Source organism: Ursus arctos, unplaced genomic scaffold (genome assembly GCF_023065955.2).
Source record: "Ursus arctos isolate Adak ecotype North America unplaced genomic scaffold, UrsArc2.0 scaffold_9, whole genome shotgun sequence".
Classification (NCBI taxonomy): Eukaryota; Metazoa; Chordata; class Mammalia; order Carnivora; family Ursidae; genus Ursus; species Ursus arctos.
This window is the reverse complement of record NW_026623111.1, coordinates 31,194,651-31,217,184: the sequence shown is the minus strand read 5'-3', so window position 1 is coordinate 31,217,184 and position 22,534 is coordinate 31,194,651. Positions and strand designations below refer to the sequence as shown.

The following is a 22,534-nucleotide window of genomic DNA, read 5'->3' as shown; positions in this document are numbered from 1 at the left end:
CTGGGTTTTATTTTTTACTGGTCCTGATAATCTAAGCATCTGCTAGTATAGATGGTCTTAATCCTATAAGTAAATTCATTCATATAGTCTGAAATTACAGGATTTGGGGCTTTCAGACTATATTACCAACACAGAACATTTTTAAAAATATTTATTTGAGAGAGAGAGTGTATGTGCTCAGGTGAGCAGGGGAAGGGAGAGAATGGGAGGAAGAGGGAGAAAGTCTTAAGCAGACTCCACGCTGAGCAGGGACTCTGATGCGCAGAGCTCAGTCTCATGACCCTGAGATCATGACCTGAGCTGAAACCAAGAGTTGGTTGCTTAACTGACTGAGCCACCTAGATGCCCCTACAAACAGAATTTTTATGTGATATTCTACTCAGTAAGTTTTCTCTGTGTGAGTTTCAGATCATTGAAGTTTATCTGTGGAATGACCATGTCCTTAGATGTAATTTACTATATCATTTGAAGTGAGGAATCATTTATATTTATTTATTTATTTGGTGGGGGGAGGGGCAGAGGGAGAGAGAGAATCTTAAGCAGACCCCATGTCCAGTGCGGAGCCTTACACAGGGCTTGATCTTAAAACCATGAGATACTGACCTGAGCCGAAATTAAGAGTTGGATGCTTAACAATGATGCCCCATAAGTCACTTATATTTAAAAAGTCATAACAGGCACCCCATAAGTCACTTATATTTAAAAAGACAGCTCCTCTAATTTGAACTGATTATACAAAAACGTACAAATGTTAGTTTTTTAAAATAATGTTCTATGTAAAGAACTAAAATCTTAATGTGAATGTTAAGAAATCACTATATGACATTGTGTGCTACTAAAATTGTTCAGTTGAAAAATGAAAAAAAAAAAATCTCGATTTGGGGTATCATTTTTTTCCAAAACAACAGTCATAATCTTTTCTTTCTTCCTAGTAAAAACAGAACAATTTTCAGATGACAGAAAGAACTGCAGCCCCAAGAAGCAAACTAAATGTGAAAGTTTGATAGGATCTCAGCAACATTTGAAGTCATCCCCTCACAAAATAGGAGAAACTTCTCCAAAAGCCAGTTCCAAGGTGGCCCTTTTGAAAAAAAAGGGAGAGAGTTCTTATAAAGAAACAGAGCCTATGGCTTCAAAAAGAAAAGAAAATGCTGTTGAATTAAAAGGACAGACAAAAACTCCCAAGAAACCCAAAAGTTCTCCAGCTAAAAAAGAGGTAGAAATTTTCTAAAAGTATATCATTTGGGGGCTGTGTGTTGGTTTGGGTTTGACTGTTTTCAAGTTTTATTTTTAGCCTATAAATCATTATAGTACTTTTAAGCTATCTGACTTAGATGCTGTTGCAGAAACTAGCTTATTAATATAGCTAAATGAGCCAGTATTTATTATTGAGTGTATTAGATATTGCACTCATACATACGGTATCTCATGTAATTTTCACAACAACCCTGTAAGATGACTTACTTTTATTATTCAGTTTTTAATGACGAGGAAACAGGCTGATGAAAGAGTTAAGTAACTTTCCCAAGATCAGCTAGCTAGTAAGTAGCAGAGCCAACTTTAAACTCAGGTCCTTTGACGCCCAAAAAACAGCAGTATAATAACACAGTGGCTCTGAGCATGGACCCTGGAGCCATTTTCAGATCACATAGCCCTGCCTTTGAGCCGATGTGTTACTTCCTGTCTCTCTGCTTTGGTTTCCTTGTTTGTAAAAATAGGGATAATAATAGTATCTGAGTTAATATTGGAATATTGGAATAATGCCTGGTATATAATAAGTGCTATGTTTTTGCTATTATTATTAAAATAATTTGGATTTGCCCTGAGTGTACCCCTTTTTGCTCTTGTATAACAGTGTTGAGATAATGAAATCAATTGCAAAGGCAAAAAGCAATGAAATAATACAGAATGGTTTTCAAAATCTTTGTTTTCATATATATTTGAGATTTCTTAGAATCTCAAATTTGGAACCACCTTAGATTCATAGTGAGAAACCACTATTTCTTGAAGCCTCTTAGGCACTTAGAATTAAAAGTAGAATATTGTCTATTTTAACTGCTTATCACCATTATTTTTTAGTGCAGAACAGTGAACTGGTGATTTCTAGATGCTTTTGTTTGTGGTCAGTGCTCATAAATATGCTTAAGGGAACAATTAACTTTTTGGTCTCCAATGTTTTCTTCACTAAATATTTATCTGGTGGATGAATGTTTTTCTTCAGGCACACTAAGCATGTTGATTTTATAGAGGCTTGTCTATTTTTATTAAAGGAGAAGAAATCTTTAAATGTTACTTTACTCTTCACCCTATTTTTTTAAAGTTGGACTAGAAATGACTTAGAACTTTTACTTTAGCAGTTTTGGGAATATCAGTGTTTAATAAATTCAGTCTACCTTGGTTAAATAATTTTGACTTCATGAATGGGTGTGCTTCAGAGTTACTTTAGAAGGTGTTTATAATTCAGAATTATGTTTTTCATAGAATTAATGTTACAAATGAATAATTTTCCCATTTAGGTATGCATTGGACTCTCCCGTGAAGCTTGTGAAATATATGGTTGTGTAGTGTGGACAAGTGTGTTTCATTAAGCTCAGGTGGATACAAATGCCCACCAGCATTTGAGAACCACTGTTACAAAGTCAGAGTCGAGTCTAGGGAGCGCCCTCTAATGGCTTACTTATTTTATTGATTAATTTATTTGTGTTGAAGTAATATTTTGCCTATTCTCAAAGGGATTTGAGCTGGCTTATAAATTAAAAAAAAAAAAGTAAAATAGGAAGTAGAAAGAACAAGAGACCCTTCTTGTAGTGGTTCTCAAATCAGAATTATCTAGGATGTTTTTCCCCCAAATACACATGCCCTAGCCATCCCCCGTATGAAAATTGGAGTGAGTCCAAGGATGTAGAGTTTGAAAAGCTGCCCCAGGATTTTCTGAGATGGACCCATAGTAAGGTCCCCTGAGAGAAACAGGATAGGAGAGAGTAAACCTGGAAGGGAGGGTGGTAGCATTTAGAATGTGTCTACTTTTTGGGGTAATGCTTGCCTGTTGTGTGAACCTGCTGTGTATGTGGAGCCGTCAGTTCTCAGCCTGTTGTGCTCATATACTCAGAGGTATAGGTCCGTTTACTTTGCTTTAGGGGTGTGGGCGGGTTTAGGATAACATGGGATATCTTCTTGTGTGATCAAGTATACTTCGGGGGAAATTAATTTTTTCATTAAAATATGGATGGCTATATTATGGAAAAGAACTTGAAATTCACATGAATTTTTGAACTAAAATATACTTTTTTTGTTTGTTTGTTTGGGGCTAGCAGTTTGGCCTGTGTACCTAATCTGCCCTTGCAGTATGTGCCTTTAGAGGGTCAAAAGGCTTGAGAAGAGCTGATACAGGGAGGTTTATAAGCCAGGCATGTCTAAACTGGAGAGTACCTGTGTAGCTAAAAATGTTGATTTCAGGACCAAATAGAAGTGACTTAATGTTTACTTATTGATATGTATTTTTAATTTTGCATGAATTTTGCTTGACTTTATTCAGTTTTTTTTTTTTTCCCCTTTCCCCAAAGTCTGTAAGTCCTGAAGATTCTGAGAAGAGACGCACCAATTATCAAGCTTATCGAAGCTACTTAAATCGAGAAGGCCCCAAAGCTCTGGGCTCCAAAGAAATACCAAAGGTATGAATGCCAAGAGGGCAGGCTGTTCTGTCAGGGCCTCTGGCCGCTGGGTCCATGCATGTATTCACCATCATCACAGAAGCACAGAATTGATCATTAAAAATTAACAGAGGGGTGCCTGGGTGCCTCAGTCTGCGGCGTGTGTGACTCTTTGTCTCAGGGTTGTGAGGTTAAGCCCTATGTTGGGTGTAGAGATTACTTAAAAAAGTAGAATCTTAAAAAAAAATTAACAGAAAAGGCTTAGTCACTGTCTTTGTGAATTAGGGATATTTATTCACGTTATGAATTACTGCTTGGTATTATAAAGAAAAATTTTTCTTTAACCCATAACCCTAGAGGGGCTCAGTTTTGAGAAGTATGGTAGTCCCAAGACCAGTACTTTTTGCTGATAGCGTGGATCCACCAGAGAGGGAGATTGAAGGCATACCAGAAGGAGAAGGATAACCAAATGCAGTCTGAGATTTCTGAGAAGGTAGAAGGGGAGGGGATTCGGGTCACAAATGGAGATTAGTAATTTCCCTAATAGGGGTGAGGGTGAACCTTAAGGGGCTAGTGGGTTGTGTCGGAGGCTAGAGGAAGATGTCAGCCTTGCCTCTTGCATGTGGTGTAAAACAGACTCTAAGAAAGACTCAGCAAGCTCCTCTGCTTGAGAGGACTTTTTTTTTTTTTTTTTTAAAGGTTTTATTTGAGAGAGAGCACACAAGTGGGGTGGGGGGCGTTGGGGCTGCGGGAGAGGGAGAAACAGACTCCTAGCTGAGCAGGGAGCCCGATAACGGGGCTCAGTCCCAGGACCTTGAGATCATGACCTGAGCTGAAGGCAGAAGCTTAACCGAGTGAACCACCCACGTGCCCCTGTTTGAGAGGACTTTAGGCAAAGTGGAATCCTTAGGGGACTCAGTGAAGGCAAGGTAGTGGAGGGAATATTGAGTAGAGGTTGGGGATTTTGGGTGGCTTGCTGGTCCCTCAGTAAGTGTTCTAGAGTGGATGACTTTGGTTGAGAGGCTAAAAATGCTGAGATTGGTTGTAAAATAGATATTCAGAGCCACAATGGGTAATAGTTCAGAATAGATGATTAGGGTGTGGGATAGAGGCTTGCATGTGGACTTTTCCAGGGTCATTTTGAATTTGTTGAGAAGAATTTAAATACTTCAGTGTGCACAAGATCATTTCAGTCCTAGAATCATAGGGCTTGAAGGGACCTTGAGATGTTGTTAATCAAACCTTTTCTCTCCAAGCAGATTCATAGTTTTTTTTCCCCCACCAGGAAAGATTCTTCACCAGGATGGTGAAGGATTGAACTTGTATTGGGGTAGTCTTTGAATTTTGTTTAGCTTCTTCTTTTAGGCCTGTTTTAAGTCTATGTTGATCTCAGTTCTCTATTGAAAGTAATAAGTAACTTGGAGCGGTTTACATAATTTTCGTTTTGCTTGGTTGTATCATTTTATTGAACCATTGCAAAAATTTTAAAAAGTCTGTAACTGTACGTAGTTCCAATTAAGATTAAGTGTCTCCTCTACCCAGTTCTCTTTGGCCAGTGTTTTTTGTATATCGAGTTATCTTTCTAATCAAGAGATAACATGATCTTGCCTTTAAGTTACTCGCAGGTGGTTAGATTTTCTGTCGTGGAGTAAACAGCCAGAGAGAAGCCTAAACTTGTTTAGGCTTTTTAGAATCAGCTCTTCCCTTTTTTAACAGTAACAAGAAATTCTGTAGGTGGATTGCATCTAGTTTTATTTAAAGTTTTGTGAGTTAACTGGTGGTTTAAATATTAAAAAAACAGAGTAGTACGGATGGATAATTTTAATAAGTTTTGTGAACTGTATTGATGTATATTTTTCATTGCTGGTTTTGTAAGTTTATTAAATGCTAACCTACATAAGAATTTCTCAGGATTTAATTTCAGGTTCTGCTTATTTGCTGTGAATTTCCTGCAAATTTTTCATGCTGAGATTATTTATGATGTCAAATGAGAAAAATCAACTTCCTGCAGTTTTGATGCCAAATATTTCTTTGGAAGGCTACCATGTAATTTCCTCTCTGCTTGAACATTTTGGTTTTTAGGGAGCTGAAAATTGCTTGGAAGGCCTTACATTTGTAATCACAGGAGTGCTGGAGTCCATTGAACGAGATGAGGCCAAGTCTCTAATTGAGCGTTACGGGGGAAAAGTAACAGGAAATGTCAGCAAGAAAACAAACTACCTTGTCATGGGTCGTGATAGTGGACAGTCCAAGAGTGATAAGGTGGGTTCTGCTGTCTTCTCAACACAGTGAAATAGCCTGCTTGCCTTGGCAGGGTCTTACTGGGACCATTTGTTGTAATGCCCTCTACACAGAATGAGATGAAGAAAAAAATTGGAAAAGTAATTTCATGCCTATATTATTTCGTCCACAGAAGTGTTCTTGGCTTCAACTTCAAGATTTTCGTTTTCCAGTTGAAGCCATAGTTCCTGTTCAGTTGGCTTTCTTAGTGTAGTATTCTAGTTTAGATCATTTTTCAAAGATAGAAGCAAATACAGTTTTCTTTTTCTTGTAGTCCTAAATATTCCTATATATGTCACTGTAGACTCCATCTTAAGTTTTGTTTATTGAAAGCTGTTTTTGTGTTGGGGAAAATTATATTTAGCTCCAAGTAACAGAATATCTAATAAGTGTGGTTTGGCGAATAGCTGTTTATTTTCTTACCCAACAAGAATCCCCGAGGTAGGCAGTTTCTGGGGATGGCCCAGCAGCTCAGTGATGTAGCTAGGCTGCTTCCGTCCTCCGTCTCTGTCACCCTTATTCTGGTAGCTTTAGTCTCCGTGCACGTGCCTTGTGTTGCAAGGTAACTGTAGCTGTAGGCATTCAAGTCCACATTTAAGGCAGGAGAAAGGAAGCAGTGGCAAGATGTCACACTAGCTGTGATTGGCCTGGAAATAGCTCTTGTAGAATTCCTCTTAAGTCTCATTGGCCAGAGCTGTCACATGGCTATTCGTAGCTTACAAGGGAGTTTGGGGGGAGGATGAGGACTTTTCTGATTCTTCAATCATTATTCATCACTTGGAGATGGACACATTGGAGTTATTTTAACAGGGAAGATGGTGGGAGTTAACAAAAACTTCAGACGAGTCCATCTTGGAAGGCCCTAGTGGCTTTGCCCCTCCTAGGGTAGAAGACAAGATAAAGCAATCCACAGAAGTGCTCCTGTGGCACCTCCATTGCCAGCCTGCCACTCTTAGGGGATGTGTTTGTTATTTTCTCTATCTAATGGTACTTTCTAATGAATATGGTTTTTAAAAATATTGCAGTCTTTCTGATTTACAAATGTGGTTTTCACTTACAAACAGACCCTAGAATTATTATTATTATTATTATTATTTTAACAGAAAGAAATGGTTAGGATACAGTTTTAATGATTTGTCTTTTTAATCCATAGGCAGCAGCCTTGGGGACAAATATTATTGATGAAGATGGCCTGTTGAATCTGATTCGAACTATGCCAGGCAAGAAGTCTAAGTATGAAATAGCTGTTGAAGCCGAGGTTCGTATAAAATGACCTTGATCAAGTTGGTACATATAACAACTTTCCTATTTCATAGAGACGTTTCATGAGTGGCCACAGGCCTGTTGCCTAAAAGATTAACTTCCCCTTCTACCACAGATGAATCTACCTTATTTCCTTCTGAGCAGGTGGATTCCGCTTTAGGCTGTCTTCTTTGGTATATTTCCTTACCTTTCTAAAAAGAATATGAGGAGACCGAGAGCACGGTGTATTGCACTTACCATATCTACTTAATAACTTTCCATATTCTTGTAGTGACTTTGTACAAAGATTGTTGCTTTTAAGAGTTCTTTAAAGGGTGTGTCATAGGAATCAGCAGTTAAGTTCATTTCTATTTAGAATGTATTGGGACTTTCTCAGTTGTGACAGAAGCCCATGTTAATTTTAACAAAAAGGAAAAAATGGTGGCTCACATAACTAAATTATGGGCTGGCTGATCTGATGTCAGAACTCCTGGATTTGGAGACCACAGTGCTTTCAGGACTCTTTCAGTTTCTGTTGCTCTTCTCTGCTTCTCCCAGTGTTCTCCTTCATTTCCACTCCACTCAGGTTTTTTCCCCTGTACAGGACACAAGGGTGCCAGCAAATCCCAAGTTTAATGTCTTCAGCTCTGTCACCCAGGTGGTGAGGTGGTCTTCTCATTTATTGCAGTTAGAACAATCTTGCGGAATGATTTGGATTGGCCTTTACCCAGTGTCCCTTAATGTTAGCAACTTACATAACCATAGAGGTTATCAAAGCCAGGGGTGCCTGGTTGGCTCAGTAAGTGAAGCGTCTGCCTTCGGCTCAGCTCATGATCCCAGGGTCCTGGGATTGAGCCCCGCATCGGACTCCCTGCTGAGCAGGGAGCCTGCTTCTCCCTCTCCCTCTGCTTGCTGCTCCCCCTGCTAATGCTCTCTCTGTCAAATAAATAAAATCATAAAAAAAAGAAGTTATCAAAGCCAGGAAATTAACATTGATACCATATTGTTAACTAAAAGTACAGGTGTTACTTGAACTTTACATTTTCCTGCAGTTGTCCTTTTTCTCTTCTAGGATCCCACACTGCGTTTAGTTGTGGTATCTTCTTTATCTCTTCCAATCTGTGACAGTTCCTCAGCCTTTCCTTGTCTTTTTATGGCCTTAAGACTTTTTTTAAGATATATTTCTTTTAGAGAGCGAGCAGGTACACACGAGCAGGGGGACGGGCAGAGGGAGAGGGAGAGAAGCAGACTCCCCGCTGAGCACAGAGCCTGATACAGGCTTGATCTCATGACCCTGAGATGACAACCTGAGCCGAAATCAAGTCAGACACTTAGCTGACTAAGCCACACAGGCACCCTGGCCTTGAGAATTTTTTTTTTTTTTAAAGATTTTGTTTATTTCAGAGATAGAGAGTGTGCAAGCAGGGGGAGGAACAGAGGGAGAAGCTGAGTCCATGCTGAGCACAGAGCCCAAAGCAGGGCTCGATCCCAGGACACTGAGATCATGACCTGAGCTGAAATCAAGAGTCGGATACCCAACCGACTGACCCACTCAGTCCCCCCTGGACTTGCAACTTTTGATGAGTAGTAGTTAGTTCTTTTGTAGAATGTCTCAAAGTTTGGGTTTTATGATGTCTTAAGATTAGATTGAGGTTATACATTTTTGGCAGGAATTCCAGAGAAATGATATTTTGTTCTTCTCTGCATTATATTAGATGTGTATGCTAATATGTCTTTTTAATTTTTTTTAGAGAGATGGGGTAGGGGAGAGGCAGAGGGAAAGGAAGAGAGAATCTTAAGCAGGCTCTGTGCACAGTGTGGAGCCCAACATGGGGCTCGACCTTACGACCCTGAGTCGATATGTCTTCTTATTGGTGATGTTAATCTTGATTTAGGTGGTTTCTGACAGGTTTCTCCACTAGTAAAGTGACTGTTTTTCCCTTTGTAACTGATATCTTGGAGGGAGCTTTCATACTATGGTAATATCCTGTTTCTCCTCAAACATTCACCCACTAATTTCAGCATCCACTCACTGGCAAAGAGGCACTATTTTTTTCTTTTCTGAGACATTCACACCATAAGTTCACCCTTTTAAATGTATGTCAGAGATTTTTAGTATATTCACAAGATGGTACAACCATCACCAGTATCTAATTTTAGAACATTTTCATCACTCCCCGTAGCCAGTTAGCCATCATTCCTCATACCCAGCCCCTGGCAACCACTATTGTATTTTTTATTTCTGTGGATTTGCCTAATCTGGACATTTTCCCTAAAGAGAAACATGCAATTTGTGACCCTTTATGTCGGGCTTCTTTTCACTTAGTATGGTTTCAGGGTTCAGCTGCACTGAAGTGCATGTGTCAGACCTTTACTCCCTTTTTTTGGTGAATAATACTCCATTGTGTGTGCATCTCACATTTTGTTTATTCATTCTTCAGTTGAAGGCCGTTTTGGGTTGTTTCTATTCTTTGTCATAATGTAATTATATAATTATAATTACATATAATGCTGCTGTGAATATTTGTGTACAAGTTTTTGTGGAGGTGTTAATTTATAATGAGTCAGAAAGCTGGAACAAAAATTTCTTAATCTTTTATCTTGGATTTCAGACTGATTACAGAATATTTATTATTCGTAAACTAGTATTGTCTCACTAAAAAATACTGCATTTGGGTGCTTTTCAATGTATTTGTTGTTAATTTTTATAAAGTTTGGAAGGTGGTGATTTCCACAACAGCAGGGTTCATTGTGAAAAACCAGACCCTCGTCGGGCAGCTCACTTAGGATATCCCAGATTGCCCTATAGAGTATGTTTAGCAGGATAGATATTCTGTATATCTTATCAGGTTTCTTTTTTTCCTCACTTTTCCAATTTTTAAGATGAAGAAAGAAAAGTCCAAATTAGAAAGAACACCTCAAAAAAAAGACCAAGGAAAAAGAAAAATTAGCCCAACTAAGAAGGAATCAGGATCTAAAAAAAGCAGACTGACTCCCAAAAAGGACAGCTCTACAAAGCCAGTGAAAAAGGAAACAAGTGTGCTTTGGAGATGCCTGGACTTCGAGGAGCAGGTGGCCGAGGAGACAAACGGTGACAGCCGGGCAAGGAGTTTGGCTGATGACAGCCCTGAAAACAAAGTGGAAGATTTGCTCTGGGTGGATAAATATAAGCCAACCTCCCTCAAGACCATAATTGGACAGCAAGGTGACCAGAGCTGTGCCAACAAACTCCTGCGCTGGCTCCGGAACTGGCACAAGGGTCCGTCGGAAGATCAGAAACGCGGTGAGTTTAAGGCTTCATTCATTTTCGTGTGTGTGCCACCATGTCATTGCTCAGTTCCACACGTGTGAGACAGTATACTAGTTGGTTCATTCGTCTCTCAGCAAACGGTTGTTGAAAGCCCGCTCTGGGTGCAGGTGCTGTTGTGAACAAAACCGTCTCCCTCCGTGTGCTCACGGTCAGTCAGAGAGATGAAGCAGCAGCTAGGAGATGCGGTGCGAGCACTGTCGTAGGGGAGGGGCAGGGCGCCAAGAGCATGGAGCTGTGTGCTCAGGGACGCAGTGGTGTGCTCCCGTCCCTGGAGGAAGGGACAGTAGGTGAAGACTTGGAAACAGTAGGAGGAAGCTCGGCGAAGCGAAGGAGGAGTGTTGTGCGGGAGAGAAGACAGGTACCAAGGCCTGAAGATGTGTGAGTGAGCCACTGAGCGTGCCGGAGAGCCTCGGGGTTGGAGAGTGCAAGTTAGCAGCTGAGGCACGCTTCCGGACCAGGCAGCCTGAAAACCGCAGAGCGCATTTGCGGTTAGGAGCCTCCGCTCTGGTTTCTGCGCTGCTTCACCATGCATTTAGTGTGGAAAAGGAACAGTACAATCTGTGTGTAATGTCCGGGGTGTTAGTGAAACCGAGGCTTTAGATCACAGATGTCAGTACTGTGTCCTTGAGCTGCACCCGCTGCCCTGGAGGATATTATGTGAGAAGTAAGAAGGCAAAATTCCCAGAGCGATGACTGGGTTATCAGTGTCCATCTGGTCACTAGACATTGGCCGATGTTGCCAGCTTATTTATGACAGAGGCTGTAATTGTAATGATACAGAGTTAAATTTGACTCCTTTTCTCTTTATTTATTTATTAGAGAGAGCACAGCACGGGGAGCATCAGGCAGAGGGAGAGGGAGAAGCAGGTTTGCCGAGCAGGGAACCCTATGTGGGGCTCGATCCCAGGACCCTGAGGTCATGCCGTGAGCCGAAGGCAGACGCTTAATGACTGAGCCACCCAAGCACCCCTCCTTTTCTCTTACTAAAACCACATAAAATCTACCTTAAAGGCGCATATAGTGCTTTGTATGCCTGGAGAAGACTTTATAAGGCTCAGGTGAACTATAGTCCCTTCTCCCATGCCTGTAGCAGGTTTAGCCCTCTCTCTCCAGTCATCGTGTCTGTATGGAGCACCCTTGATGTGTCAGGCACCATGTGATAAGGGGAGAAGAATGCTCTAGAGTTGAGCTGGGCAGGAAAGTTGCGGACACACCATCTTCAGTTCATTCTTTTTGTGATCAAGTAGCTGATGATGCTCGTTGACATTCATTGAGACGTGCCTGGCTCTGTGATCAGCGTGTTCACCCTTACAGTATCCCTGCCAGGCACATTACTGTTGTTACCCTCATGTTACAAAGAAGGAAATAGGCCCAGGAGGTTAGATTACTTCTCCCAGCTGGTGAGCGGCGGAATTAGCAGAGCCGGAGTTAGGACTGAAACCCAGATACTCTGCTCCCTGACCTGTGCTTTTGTACAAAAGGAAACTCATAAAATTATGGTTTCACATCAGAATTTCGGAGTTGATTAGTTAGTGTTTTATTTTGGGTGTGAGGTAGGCAGTAGAGTTTCACTAAATGCTCTGGAAACTGTTGTTTATGGTTTGTAGAAAATAGTCTGCAAATTTAGAGGTAAACTGGAGGACTGCTCTTGATTTTTCAGCTTATGCACAGTGATTCCTGCTGTTCCTGAATTTCTCTTAGGTAAGAGAGGTTAACACTCTGGAACTTCTTTTTTCCCAGCAGCAAAGTTTGGTAAGTTTGCTGGCAAAGATGATGGCTCTAGTTTTAAAGCAGCGCTGCTCTCAGGCCCGCCAGGTGTTGGCAAGACAACCACAGCTTCTCTGGTTTGTCAGGTGAGTGTTGTGTCGTAGTGCGGTTGTAAAGCTAATCCAGGAATGGATTAGGAGATACACACACGTGTGTGTGTTGGTAGGTCTTGCTGTATGTATTTTAACCTTCTGTGTATATACTTTCTGAAGTCAAACTTCTAGAATTTACTTTGGTTCTGGGGATGTTTGTCATTTTCATCCTTTTCTTAATATTGGTAATTAAAATAATAGGTAATATTTACCTGTGTGCCGGGCAGTGTGCTGAGCCCTTGGGTGCATTATCTTTTAGGTAATATGAATATGTCTTACAGACTCTTAGAAATATTTTATGTACTCTTCTAAGAATTGTCTGTACCGAATTTATGTATTCTTACCATCCTCACGTGACAAATGAAATGGGCTTACAGAAGAGGGTGGTGGCCCAACGAGTCTGATTCTCTGGGAGCCTGCCTTTGCTCTTGTCTCTATGGCTCATATCTAGACCAGGAGAGGAGGAGACACCAGAGCAAACCAGAGTTCATGTTTCAGAATGTGAAATGATACATGAAGTGGTATCGGAATGATAAAATGAGAGGTTTTATTTTTTATTAATTTTTATTTTTGTAAAAGTTAAAACTCTTGCACGAGAGCAAGAGAGAGAGCACGAGCAGGGGGAGTGGCAGGCAGAGGGAGAAGCAGGCTCCCTGCTGAGCAAGGACCCCCCCCCATGGCGGGACTCGATCCCAGGACCCTGGTATCATGACCTCAGCTGAAGGCAGATGCTTAACCGACTGAGGCACCCAGGCATCCCAAAATGAGGGATTTTAAACTTATTTTAAATATACTACTGGATTTCCCAACCCTTGTCCTATAACCTGGTGGTTTTGTTTTGTCCTTGTTTTACGGACCAGAGCATAAATGTTAAGTGGGTATAACAGCTGTATGTTTTCTATTCTGTTACAAACATTAAAAAAAAAAAAGATTTTTTTTCCTACAATTGTAAACATGACTCTTTTCTCCCTTTATCATCATTATTTTGGAGGGGAATTGCATTAAGGCATTTTATATAATGCTTATGATCAGTATAATCAATTGGGAAATGAGTCAGAATAACTTGATTTTTCACAGCTTGGTAAGAAGATTATGTATCAGGATGGTTTGATAACGAATGATTTAACTTCATATTGAGGAGTCAAGAATTATTTTTTGATATCTTATAATAGATTAATTCTATATCTGATATTGAAATCTTGGGATGGGTATATTTAATTCTTTATAAGACTTTAAGAAGCAAACTTGGTAAAATTGCTTGTTCAGGTATACTCTTCTAGATTAGTATTTATCAGCTGTGGTTTTAAGATGGAATTTATGTGCGTGTATGGTATATATGTATGTATTTAAAAAATCTCTTAATATTTATGAGGCATATTATCTCATTGTCTTTGTCTTTTTTATCCATGGTTCTTTATGTCATTTTTGTGCTGTCTTTCTTCATTAATTGCCTTGTTTTTTAGGAGAGTTAATAATTTGCATTGTGACAGTAACGGTTTCCAATATTTTGATTAGGAATTGGGGTATAGCTATGTGGAACTGAATGCAAGTGACACTCGGAGTAAGAACAGTTTGAAGGAGATTGTTGCTGAATCACTGAATAATACCAGCATCACAGGCTTTTATTCAAGTATGTGGGTATTTGAACTGATTTCTTTGGTTATGTAAGGAAAACAAGTTCATTTCAACGTTTAGGAACCAGTATTGAACATTACTATGTGCCAGGCACCGTGCTAAATAAATCTTGGGGCTAATGATGGAACTCTTATAGGACAATAGTTTGTCTTAGCGGTTTCTAAGAATGTGTTAAAAAATACACATATGGACATGTTTATGCATTTTGCACATTATTTTAGAGGATTCACAGGTGAACCTTGTGAAGAGGGAGAGTAAATAAATTATTCTGATTCAGTGTGATGAGTGAGGTAATAGAGGCCCGTAGATGAAGAAATGATTTGATTTGGGGCACTGGGGAAAGCCAGGGTAAGGGTAGTATTTGTTCAACAGGCCTTGGAGGAGAGGATCATTTGTGGTGAAAGAGGTCATATAGGCAAAGATAGTACCAGAGGAGAAGAAACTGTGAAGGGGACACTGGAAGAAGAAACTGAAGGTTTTAGGCTGTGGCTAGTGGTCTGCTATGTCCTGAGCCTATGGGAAAAATAAGATGCTCACACTACAGACTCAGCAGTGCAGATTTAGAACTTACAGTGGATATTGCGTGGTCACCTGAATTCTTGGTACTTTCAGTGGTAGCAGATCATTAAAAAGGATTTGCTCAGGAAACGTCACTCTGGCCGGTGGGAGTGTTAGTTAATTGGTACTACTCTGGAGAGTAGTCTGGCAGTATTTTTCAAAAGTTACATTATGTAGTCCACGGCCATACCACCCTGAATGCGCCCGATCTTGTCTCATCCTGAAAAGTTACATTATGTAGACCTTTTAGCCTAGAAATTCCAGCTCTTGGAATTTAGCAATTGATATACTTGTATATATGCAAAATGACATACATATAAGGATATTCATTTAGTATGATTTATAATAGGTTGGAAGCATCTTCGTATTTTATCAATAGTGATTATGATACATGCGTAAAATGGGATATTATTAAACAGCCTTAAAAAATGAGGTGTTGCATATTGACAGATAAGGAACAGATCACCAAAATATATTGAATGATAAAACCAAGATATATATTTTTATGCACGCATGTTTTAGGTGGGAGGGAGAATGTCTTTTCATCTGCATATGCTTGTGCCTCTTGCATTTTGGTTTAAAATGTTTTACATATTTTTTTAATAAAGCAGCAGCATTTGAACAGTTGCTCTTTTTTGTCCCATCCCATAGCTTCTCAGCATGGGTCAGGCGGAGCAGCCCATTCAGTAAGCATGAAACATGCTCTCATCATGGATGAAGTAGATGGCATGGCAGGCAATGAGGACAGGGGAGGAATTCAGGTAATGAAAGCACTAGTTTTGCAGTTTTACTGTTGATTTTTAGTTTGTGTGTGTGTGTTTTAATATTTAAAGAGCCAATTATGCTGTAATAGTTACAGCAATTAAAAAGCATGTTGCTGAGGTTTCAAAACCTGAAATACATACATTGTATAGTATTTTGTTGTTTTTTTTAAAAATAATTATTTTTGTGTTGCAAATTTGCCTTTTAGGAATTAATTGGTCTGATAAAACATACAAAAATTCCCATTATTTGTATGTGCAATGATAGAAATCATCCCAAGATTCGCTCTTTGGTTCATTATTGTTTTGATCTTCGTTTTCAAAGACCTCGAGTTGAACAGATTAAGGTATGCTGATTGGAATTTTTTTCTCCCTCACACTCTCCTTCTTATTTTTTGGTCAGTATTTCTCAAAAGTTACCTTTAAAGGTACCTGATAAATATCCTAAAAATATCTGATTATGTGAATTAAAAAAAAACCATTATGATTCCCCTTTGTTGATTTCAGGGTGCTATGATGTCTATTGCATTTAAAGAGGGTTTGAAGATCCCCCCTCCAGCTATGAATGAAATTATTTTGGGAGCCAATCAAGATATCAGACAGGTAAATTAAATACATATTGTGTAATAGTTGCTGATTCTTTTGAATTAATGCCTTCAACTTCAGAGAGGAGGAGTGGCATTATTTAATACTTAACCATGTCTTATTTCTGCTTTCTGTTAGGTTTTACACAATCTGAGGATGTGGTGTGCACGAAGTAAGGCGCTAACCTATGACCAGGCCAAGGCTGATTCTCACAGAGCCAAGAAAGATATCAAACTGGTAACATAAATTTCCATTTAGTAGTTACTTCCTCAAGCTAACGCATTTCTTGTTCTGCTCATATTAACTTAGTAGAAGTAGTTATTACAGTTCCTTGACATACCTGTTGAACCTGTGGATATTTATAAGAAAGACAGCTGCTAAAAGGTTTTCTAATTCAAGAGAATTTTTCCTCAAGTACTGTTAATGTACATTGTAAATTATGAGAAATGGAAGTTTTAAATTATACTCATGCTTCAGTAATTATAAAATGGCCTTTTTAGAGTCCCTTATGAATAGATTTCATGTTTTGAAGTTTTGGAACTTTCAGAATTTCAAATGGCTTATAATTTAATGACCTCTCTGAAACGAAACTAGAAGTCTGTATTATCTGTGTTCTATTTCACCTAGTCACTAGTCAGAACTCATTATTACAGTTAGAGCAGTGATTAAGTAGTGTTTGTAACCCCCTCTCTCCCTCTTTTTTTTTTCTTTAATCAATTTTTTTTCTAAGATTTTATTTTTTTAATTGCCAGAGAGCACGCGCACAAGCAGGGGGAGTGGCAGGCAGAGGGAGAAGCAGGCTCCCTGCCTCGCAAGGAGCCCGATGGGAGACTTGATTCCAGGACTGTAGGATCATGACCTGACGGAAGGCAGACACTTAACTGACTAAGCTGTCCAGGCGTCCCTAAATCAATAAACTTTTTAAGAGCACTTTTAGTTTCATAGCAAAATTTAGCACAGGGTACAAAGACTTCCCTTATTATCCCCTGCCTCCAGTCTCCTACAACCTCTTCCACTATCAGTATCCCCCCGCCAGAGTGGGACAGTTGTTACAGTTGAACCCACACTGATACGTCATTATCACCCAAAGTCCATAGTTTACATCACGGTTAGTTCACTCTTGATGTACGTTCCATGGGCTTTGACAAATGTAGCTTGTATCTACCATTGTATATCACACAGAATACTTTCATTGCCCTAAGAATACTTTGTACTCCTGTTCATCCATCCCTTCCCCCAGCCCCTGACAATCACTAATCTTTTTTTTAGATTATTTATTTTAGAGAGAGAGCATGAGCAGGGGGAGGAGCAGAGGGAGAGGGACAAGCAGACTTTGTGCTCAGCGTGGAGCCTGACACGGGGCTGGATCTCATGACCCTGAGATCATGACCTGAGCTGAAATCAAGAGTCAGCCAGCTACTTAACCGACTGAGCCATCCAGGTGGCCATCACTGATCTTTTTAGTGTCTCAACATAGTTGCACCTTTTTCAAAATGTCATGTAGTTGGAATCATACAGTATATAGCCTTTTCAGTTTGGCTTGTTTTTGTTTTTTGTTGTTTTTTGAGAAAGAGCGAGCAAGTGCGAGCAGGGGGAGGGACAGAGGGAGAAGAAGAGAAAATCTTAAGCAGGCTTCATGATGCAGGGCTTGATCTCACGACCCTGACATCATGAACCGAGCGGATATTGAGTCAGATGCTTAACCAACAGCCACCCAAGTGCCCCCAGATTGGCTTCTTTCCATTAGTAATATGCATTTAAGGTTTCTCCGTATCTTTTCATGGCCTTATTTTAGCTCATTTCTTTTTTTGTGCTGAATAATATTCCAGTGTGTGGATGTACCACAGTTTATTCACCTTTTGAAAGACATCTGGATTGCTTCCAAGTTTTCTCAGTTATGAGTGAAGCTGCTGTAAAGATCCATGTGCAGGTTTTTTGTGTAGGATGTTTTCAGTTCGTTTGGATAAATACTAAGGAGGACAATTGCTGGATGGTATGGTAAGAGTATATTTAGTTTTGTAAAAAAACTGCCAATCTGTCTTCCAAGTGACTGTACCATTTTGAGTTCCTACTAGCAGTAAATGGGAGTTCCTATTGCTCCACATCCCTGCCAGAATTTGATGTTGTCCGTGTTTGGGACATCGGCCATTCTACTACGTGTGTCCCTCCCTTTCTTTAGGGCCCATTTGACGTTGCCCGGAAAGTGTTTGCGGCTGGAGAGGAGACCGCTCATATGTCACTTGTGGACAAGTCAGATCTCTTCTTTCATGATTATTCGATAGCACCCCTCTTTGTCCAGGAGAACTACATACATGTGAAGCCTATAGCTGCAGGGTGAGTGTTCAGAGCTAGTGAGGGGTACAATTGGTACCCTTCCGGCACAGCGAGGGCCAGATTCCTGGGAGAGGGGGGTAGGAGGTATGGGACAGTGGTGTAATCCAGACTGCTCTGTTTTATGCAGGGGTGACATGAAAAAGCACTTGATGCTTTTAAGCAGAGCAGCAGATAGCATATGTGATGGTGACCTGGTGGACCGTCAGATCCGGAGTAGGCAGAACTGGAGTCTTCTGCCCACACAGGTAAGCACAGGGCTGTCCTTAAGATGCAGACTCTGCTCTAGATAGAACAGAATGGCTGCTAGCTCCTGGAGTTACGTGAAATACCAGAGAAACACTATGGCTCTTCTGGAAAAAACAAAGTCTGGTCTAGATTAAAACACTCTGGGGTCACAGTGGTCTATTTCTTAATAAAAATAAAACATAAAAATAGCCTTTTCAGGGTTTCAAAATGTTTTTATGTAAATGGACATATGGAATTAGGAACGTTAGAGTCTGGACATAAATAAGATAGATTCTGGACATAAATCACATGTTAGTCAAAAGTTTTATTTGCTCTGTTTTACCTTAAGAATCCATTTCTTTTTTGTCATTCTTGGCTCTCCCCGATGGTGACTGAGTAGCTCTACTTGAAGTAACGCAGCCAGCGGCGGGTCAGCGGCTGCTTCTCTGACGTGTGAATTCTGAGTTTTTTCTTCCTTGCTGAAGAGGCAGCTTTATACTGGGTACTTTACTTAGGTGGTAACTTCCACTCAAAACTGTTCTGAGAACTTTCATAATTTAGAGTGTTACTTGTTCTTGAGTTTTGCATATATATGCTGCATTATTGGCTTGAGTAATAATAAGTAAGGGACTTCTGGAGGGTCTACTCCTGTCTTGATTCTACCCATACATTGTTGGGAAACAAAAAACAAAGATTCATTCTGGATATAAAGAATTCTTTCTCTTAAGTTTTACCTGTGTTCATTTTTTAAACTAATAATTGTTTCTTTAAGAATTTATGCTAAAGAAATAACTTCAAACATAGGAAAAGCTTTATGTACAAAAATGTTACGAGTTTTGATACTATAAGGAGTTGGAGAAAATCTCCATGTCTGGCAATAGGAGAATGATTAATTAGGGTAAATACTCTTGATGGAATATTATGCAGTTCTTAAAATTATTTATAAAGATTGTCTAATATGAAAAATGCTTATGAGAGAATATTATTAGGATAACGCAGGATACGAAATTTAATAATTCCAACTTTAAAAAAAGTGTGAGCCCTGAATCTTAGATATTCAAGGATACCTTTTAAAAAATCTTTTCTCAAGTGCCAGTTTACGTAATACTCTCTTCAGTTTTCCACGTTTTGATCCACCTGTTGTCAACAGTTTATGTTAAAAGACAACCATTTTCCTCTTAAAGTCTTTTCTGCATCATGAAGTAACCGGTATGTTGGGATCAGTTGGTCGAGGAGGCCGAATTGCCAGATGATCTCTCTGAGGGCCGTAACATGTTTTGGACTGGTCGTTGTTTTGTCCGGGAGGAGTCTCCCATACCGACAGGTGACAGAGGAAGAGGGAAAGGGTGTCATGCCCTGGAATTAAGGACCTGGGGCAGTGCTGCTTCGTTGCTCGAGACTCCTTGGGAGCCAGTAGCTGTGAAGGAAGCAACTTTGTACTGAATTCAGATTGTGGACTGCAATTGATTTTTTTTCAGGCCATTTATGCCAGTGTTCTTCCTGGAGAGTTAATGAGGGGGTACATGACCCAGTTTCCTACCTTTCCAAGCTGGTTGGGGAAGCACTCATCTACCGGCAAACATGATCGTATTGTACAGGACCTCGCACTGCACATGAGTCTCAGGTAAGTGGTGTTAGTCCATGTCTGGCATTTTCTCAGTGTCGCGTATTTAGCCTTTATCCAGTGAGGATAGCGTAAGTCAAAAGATCTGTGTTTTAGTTTTGATTTTATTGCTAACTAGATAAGTGATCCTGGATAAGTTCCTTATATTTTGTGGGCCTGAGTTTTATTATCTATAATCAGTTATAATACTTGTTTTATCACTTAAAAGGATACTTTGGAGAATAAGCCCAGTTGGGAGATGTGCCATAACTTTAAGATAAATTTTAAAGCTACGTAAATCTGAGGTAGTGCTATTTATGACTGTGCCTATTACTAGTAGGCATACATAATGTCTCAGCTTCCAAATAATAGGAAAAGGGACTATTTAAATAAATGAACTAGTTTTTACCTATCCTAGTAGTAAACTGACCTAGTCATTTAGGATGGGGGACACAGTTTAGCATGTAACATCAGAGGGCAGACATGCAGATGACTGAAAATCCGTGTGCTTGGAGAAGTTTAACGAAGTCCAAAAATTCTTGTTATTTGGTACAATTTTTTTTTTTAAGTTTAGAAACTTAGAAAATGGGCATGCACACAAATATTGAAGTGAACTTTAGGAATTTATTTTTAACCATGAAGAACTCCTTGAGCAGTCTTATTTCTCTTTTCTGATCTCTGGAAGGAAGATTAACATTGGTCCACTCTTAACTTTTGCTTGAAGCTGAACTGAAAGGGTTCTTCTCTTCTTTTCTTGTAAAATACTACTTCCTACTGTGTTCCCTCTTCCTAGCCAATGGCATGGGTCTTTTTTTGACCACTTCTGTATTAGTTTCCTATTGTTGTTGTAACAAATTACCAAAACTTACTGGTTTAAAATAACACAAATTTATTGTCGCCTTAAGATACAAAGAATGTCCTGGATTATGTGGGCAGGCCCAATGTAATTAAGGGTCTTTACCAAAAAGAAAAAAAGGGATGCAGCAGTATCAAGTCAGAAAGAGATTTTAAGATGTTACATTGTTGGCTCTGAAGATGGGGAAAGAGACCATGAGCCAAGGGATGTCCATGGCCTCTAGAAATTGGAAAGGGTTGCTTTTCCCACTGCTTTTCTCATTGCTCAAATGGGAGGCCTGGCTCTGAGCTCTTTTCCTACTCCCTGCCCTCTGCTTTTTAAAAAGGTGATGCATCCCTGTGCCCTGGAGGTCCGCCTTTTACACCCCCACCGTATTCATGTAGATTGTAAGCACTGGACTTCCACTCTCTTCTGTGGCTGTGCTTTTGTGTGTCTGTCCCCTACTTCCATTAGACCGAACATTTCTGGTGGTAGGAACTGAGGCCTACTCATCTAGCATATAAAATTGCTCAATAATTGTTCCTTAATGAATCACATACAGGACATTGTCATCATCAGAGGACATGTATAGTGAATTTCACAATTTTGAAAGTAAATTAGGACCTTCCTATCTAACTTTTTAACTCCGATTAAGTCGTCAAACTTTTATAGATTTCAGTTTCTCTTTAAAAATGGAAGTGCGACTTTATTATTAGTTCTTGTTGGGGTTATAGATGCCTTTGAGAACCTGAAAGCTCTGTGATCTTTATTACTCCCAAATGCACTAATGCACATAATGCTAGGGGAATTACAGATTTCTGAGGTTAAGAACCCTTGATTTAGGAACTCTAGATGATACCTTTAGACTTTTCTAGAGTTGACTTTTCTAGAGTTGACTTCTCTGTGATTCTAAGTAGAAGGTAACAGTAATGTAACAAAATATAGGAGAATACTTTTGAAAAAGATTTCATGATTTTCTTAGGCACTGTGGCTTAGGGCTCATACTTGTCTTCAAGTACTAGTTGTGCTTGATTATGGAAGACTGAATCTAGAGGAAATGGGTGAATTTAAAAATAAGAGTTTTTCGGATTCTTTGCCTAGGTAGTAAAACAGTTGGGGGCAGGGTTCTAGATTTCTGATCAAGAGAACTATTCAGACTCAGTTACCTGAAGGCAAGAGCAGGACCCATTAATAATTTAAAAATTTTTATGGGTTCTGAAGCCCAACAGCTTTTGAGGTTTCTTGTTTGGAGTGTGCACACATATAACTGTCTCATTTGATGATGGAAGCAGCTGGATTGGAAAGATTTAGATCGGTATTTTGTTTTGTTCATCTATTTTCTGTCTTTGACAGTATTTATGAGCAAAAGAGAAAGTCATTGTAGTTCTCAGCAGACTTTTTCCTGAAGCCTTCCCCTCACAAATATGGACCACCTCGTGATTCTGCAGGGACATTTTCTGCAGTTTTCTCAGTTTGGGGAAAGCCCTGCTCTAGAACTAAAGATTTCAGAGTAACCATACTAGGAAATATGAGGGAAACATTCATACATAATTTCATGTTATAATCAGAGATCAGAAGGTATTACAGACCCTCATGTAGGAAATAGCAGTGGAACTTGAGGTAGGAAATCTCACTGCCTTTTGCTGATGCTTTTAAT

General features: G+C 39.6%; 1 protein-coding gene across 12 annotated transcripts in view; it reads left to right on the top strand.

The window, feature by feature from the left end:
* Positions 1-22,534, top strand: part of RFC1 (replication factor C subunit 1) — a 92,194-nt gene that overhangs the window by 51,248 nt on the left and 18,412 nt on the right. For 9 of the 12 annotated variants that reach the window (XR_007187890.2, XR_007187894.2, XR_007187895.2 and 6 more), the window contains 14 exons: positions 933-1,216; positions 3,564-3,671; positions 5,733-5,912; positions 7,084-7,188; positions 10,056-10,455; positions 12,223-12,335; positions 13,857-13,971; positions 15,186-15,295; positions 15,505-15,642; positions 15,803-15,898; positions 16,019-16,117; positions 18,060-18,214; positions 18,342-18,459; positions 19,918-20,063. Coding sequence is in view for 4 of the 12 variants with exons in the window: in XM_026508749.4 (XP_026364534.2) it covers positions 933-1,216; positions 3,564-3,671; positions 5,733-5,912; positions 7,084-7,188; positions 10,056-10,455; positions 12,223-12,335; positions 13,857-13,971; positions 15,186-15,295; positions 15,505-15,642; positions 15,803-15,898; positions 16,019-16,117; positions 18,060-18,214; positions 18,342-18,459; positions 19,918-20,063 (2,167 nt within the window). In the remaining 8 variants the exon portion in view is untranslated. The remainder of the gene's footprint in view (positions 1-932; positions 1,217-3,563; positions 3,672-5,732; positions 5,913-7,083; positions 7,189-10,055; positions 10,456-12,222; positions 12,336-13,856; positions 13,972-15,185; positions 15,296-15,504; positions 15,643-15,802; positions 15,899-16,018; positions 16,118-18,059; positions 18,215-18,341; positions 18,460-19,917; positions 20,064-22,534) is intronic. The other 3 variants (XR_007187897.2, XR_007187898.2, XM_026508750.4) reach the window with 1 other exon arrangement.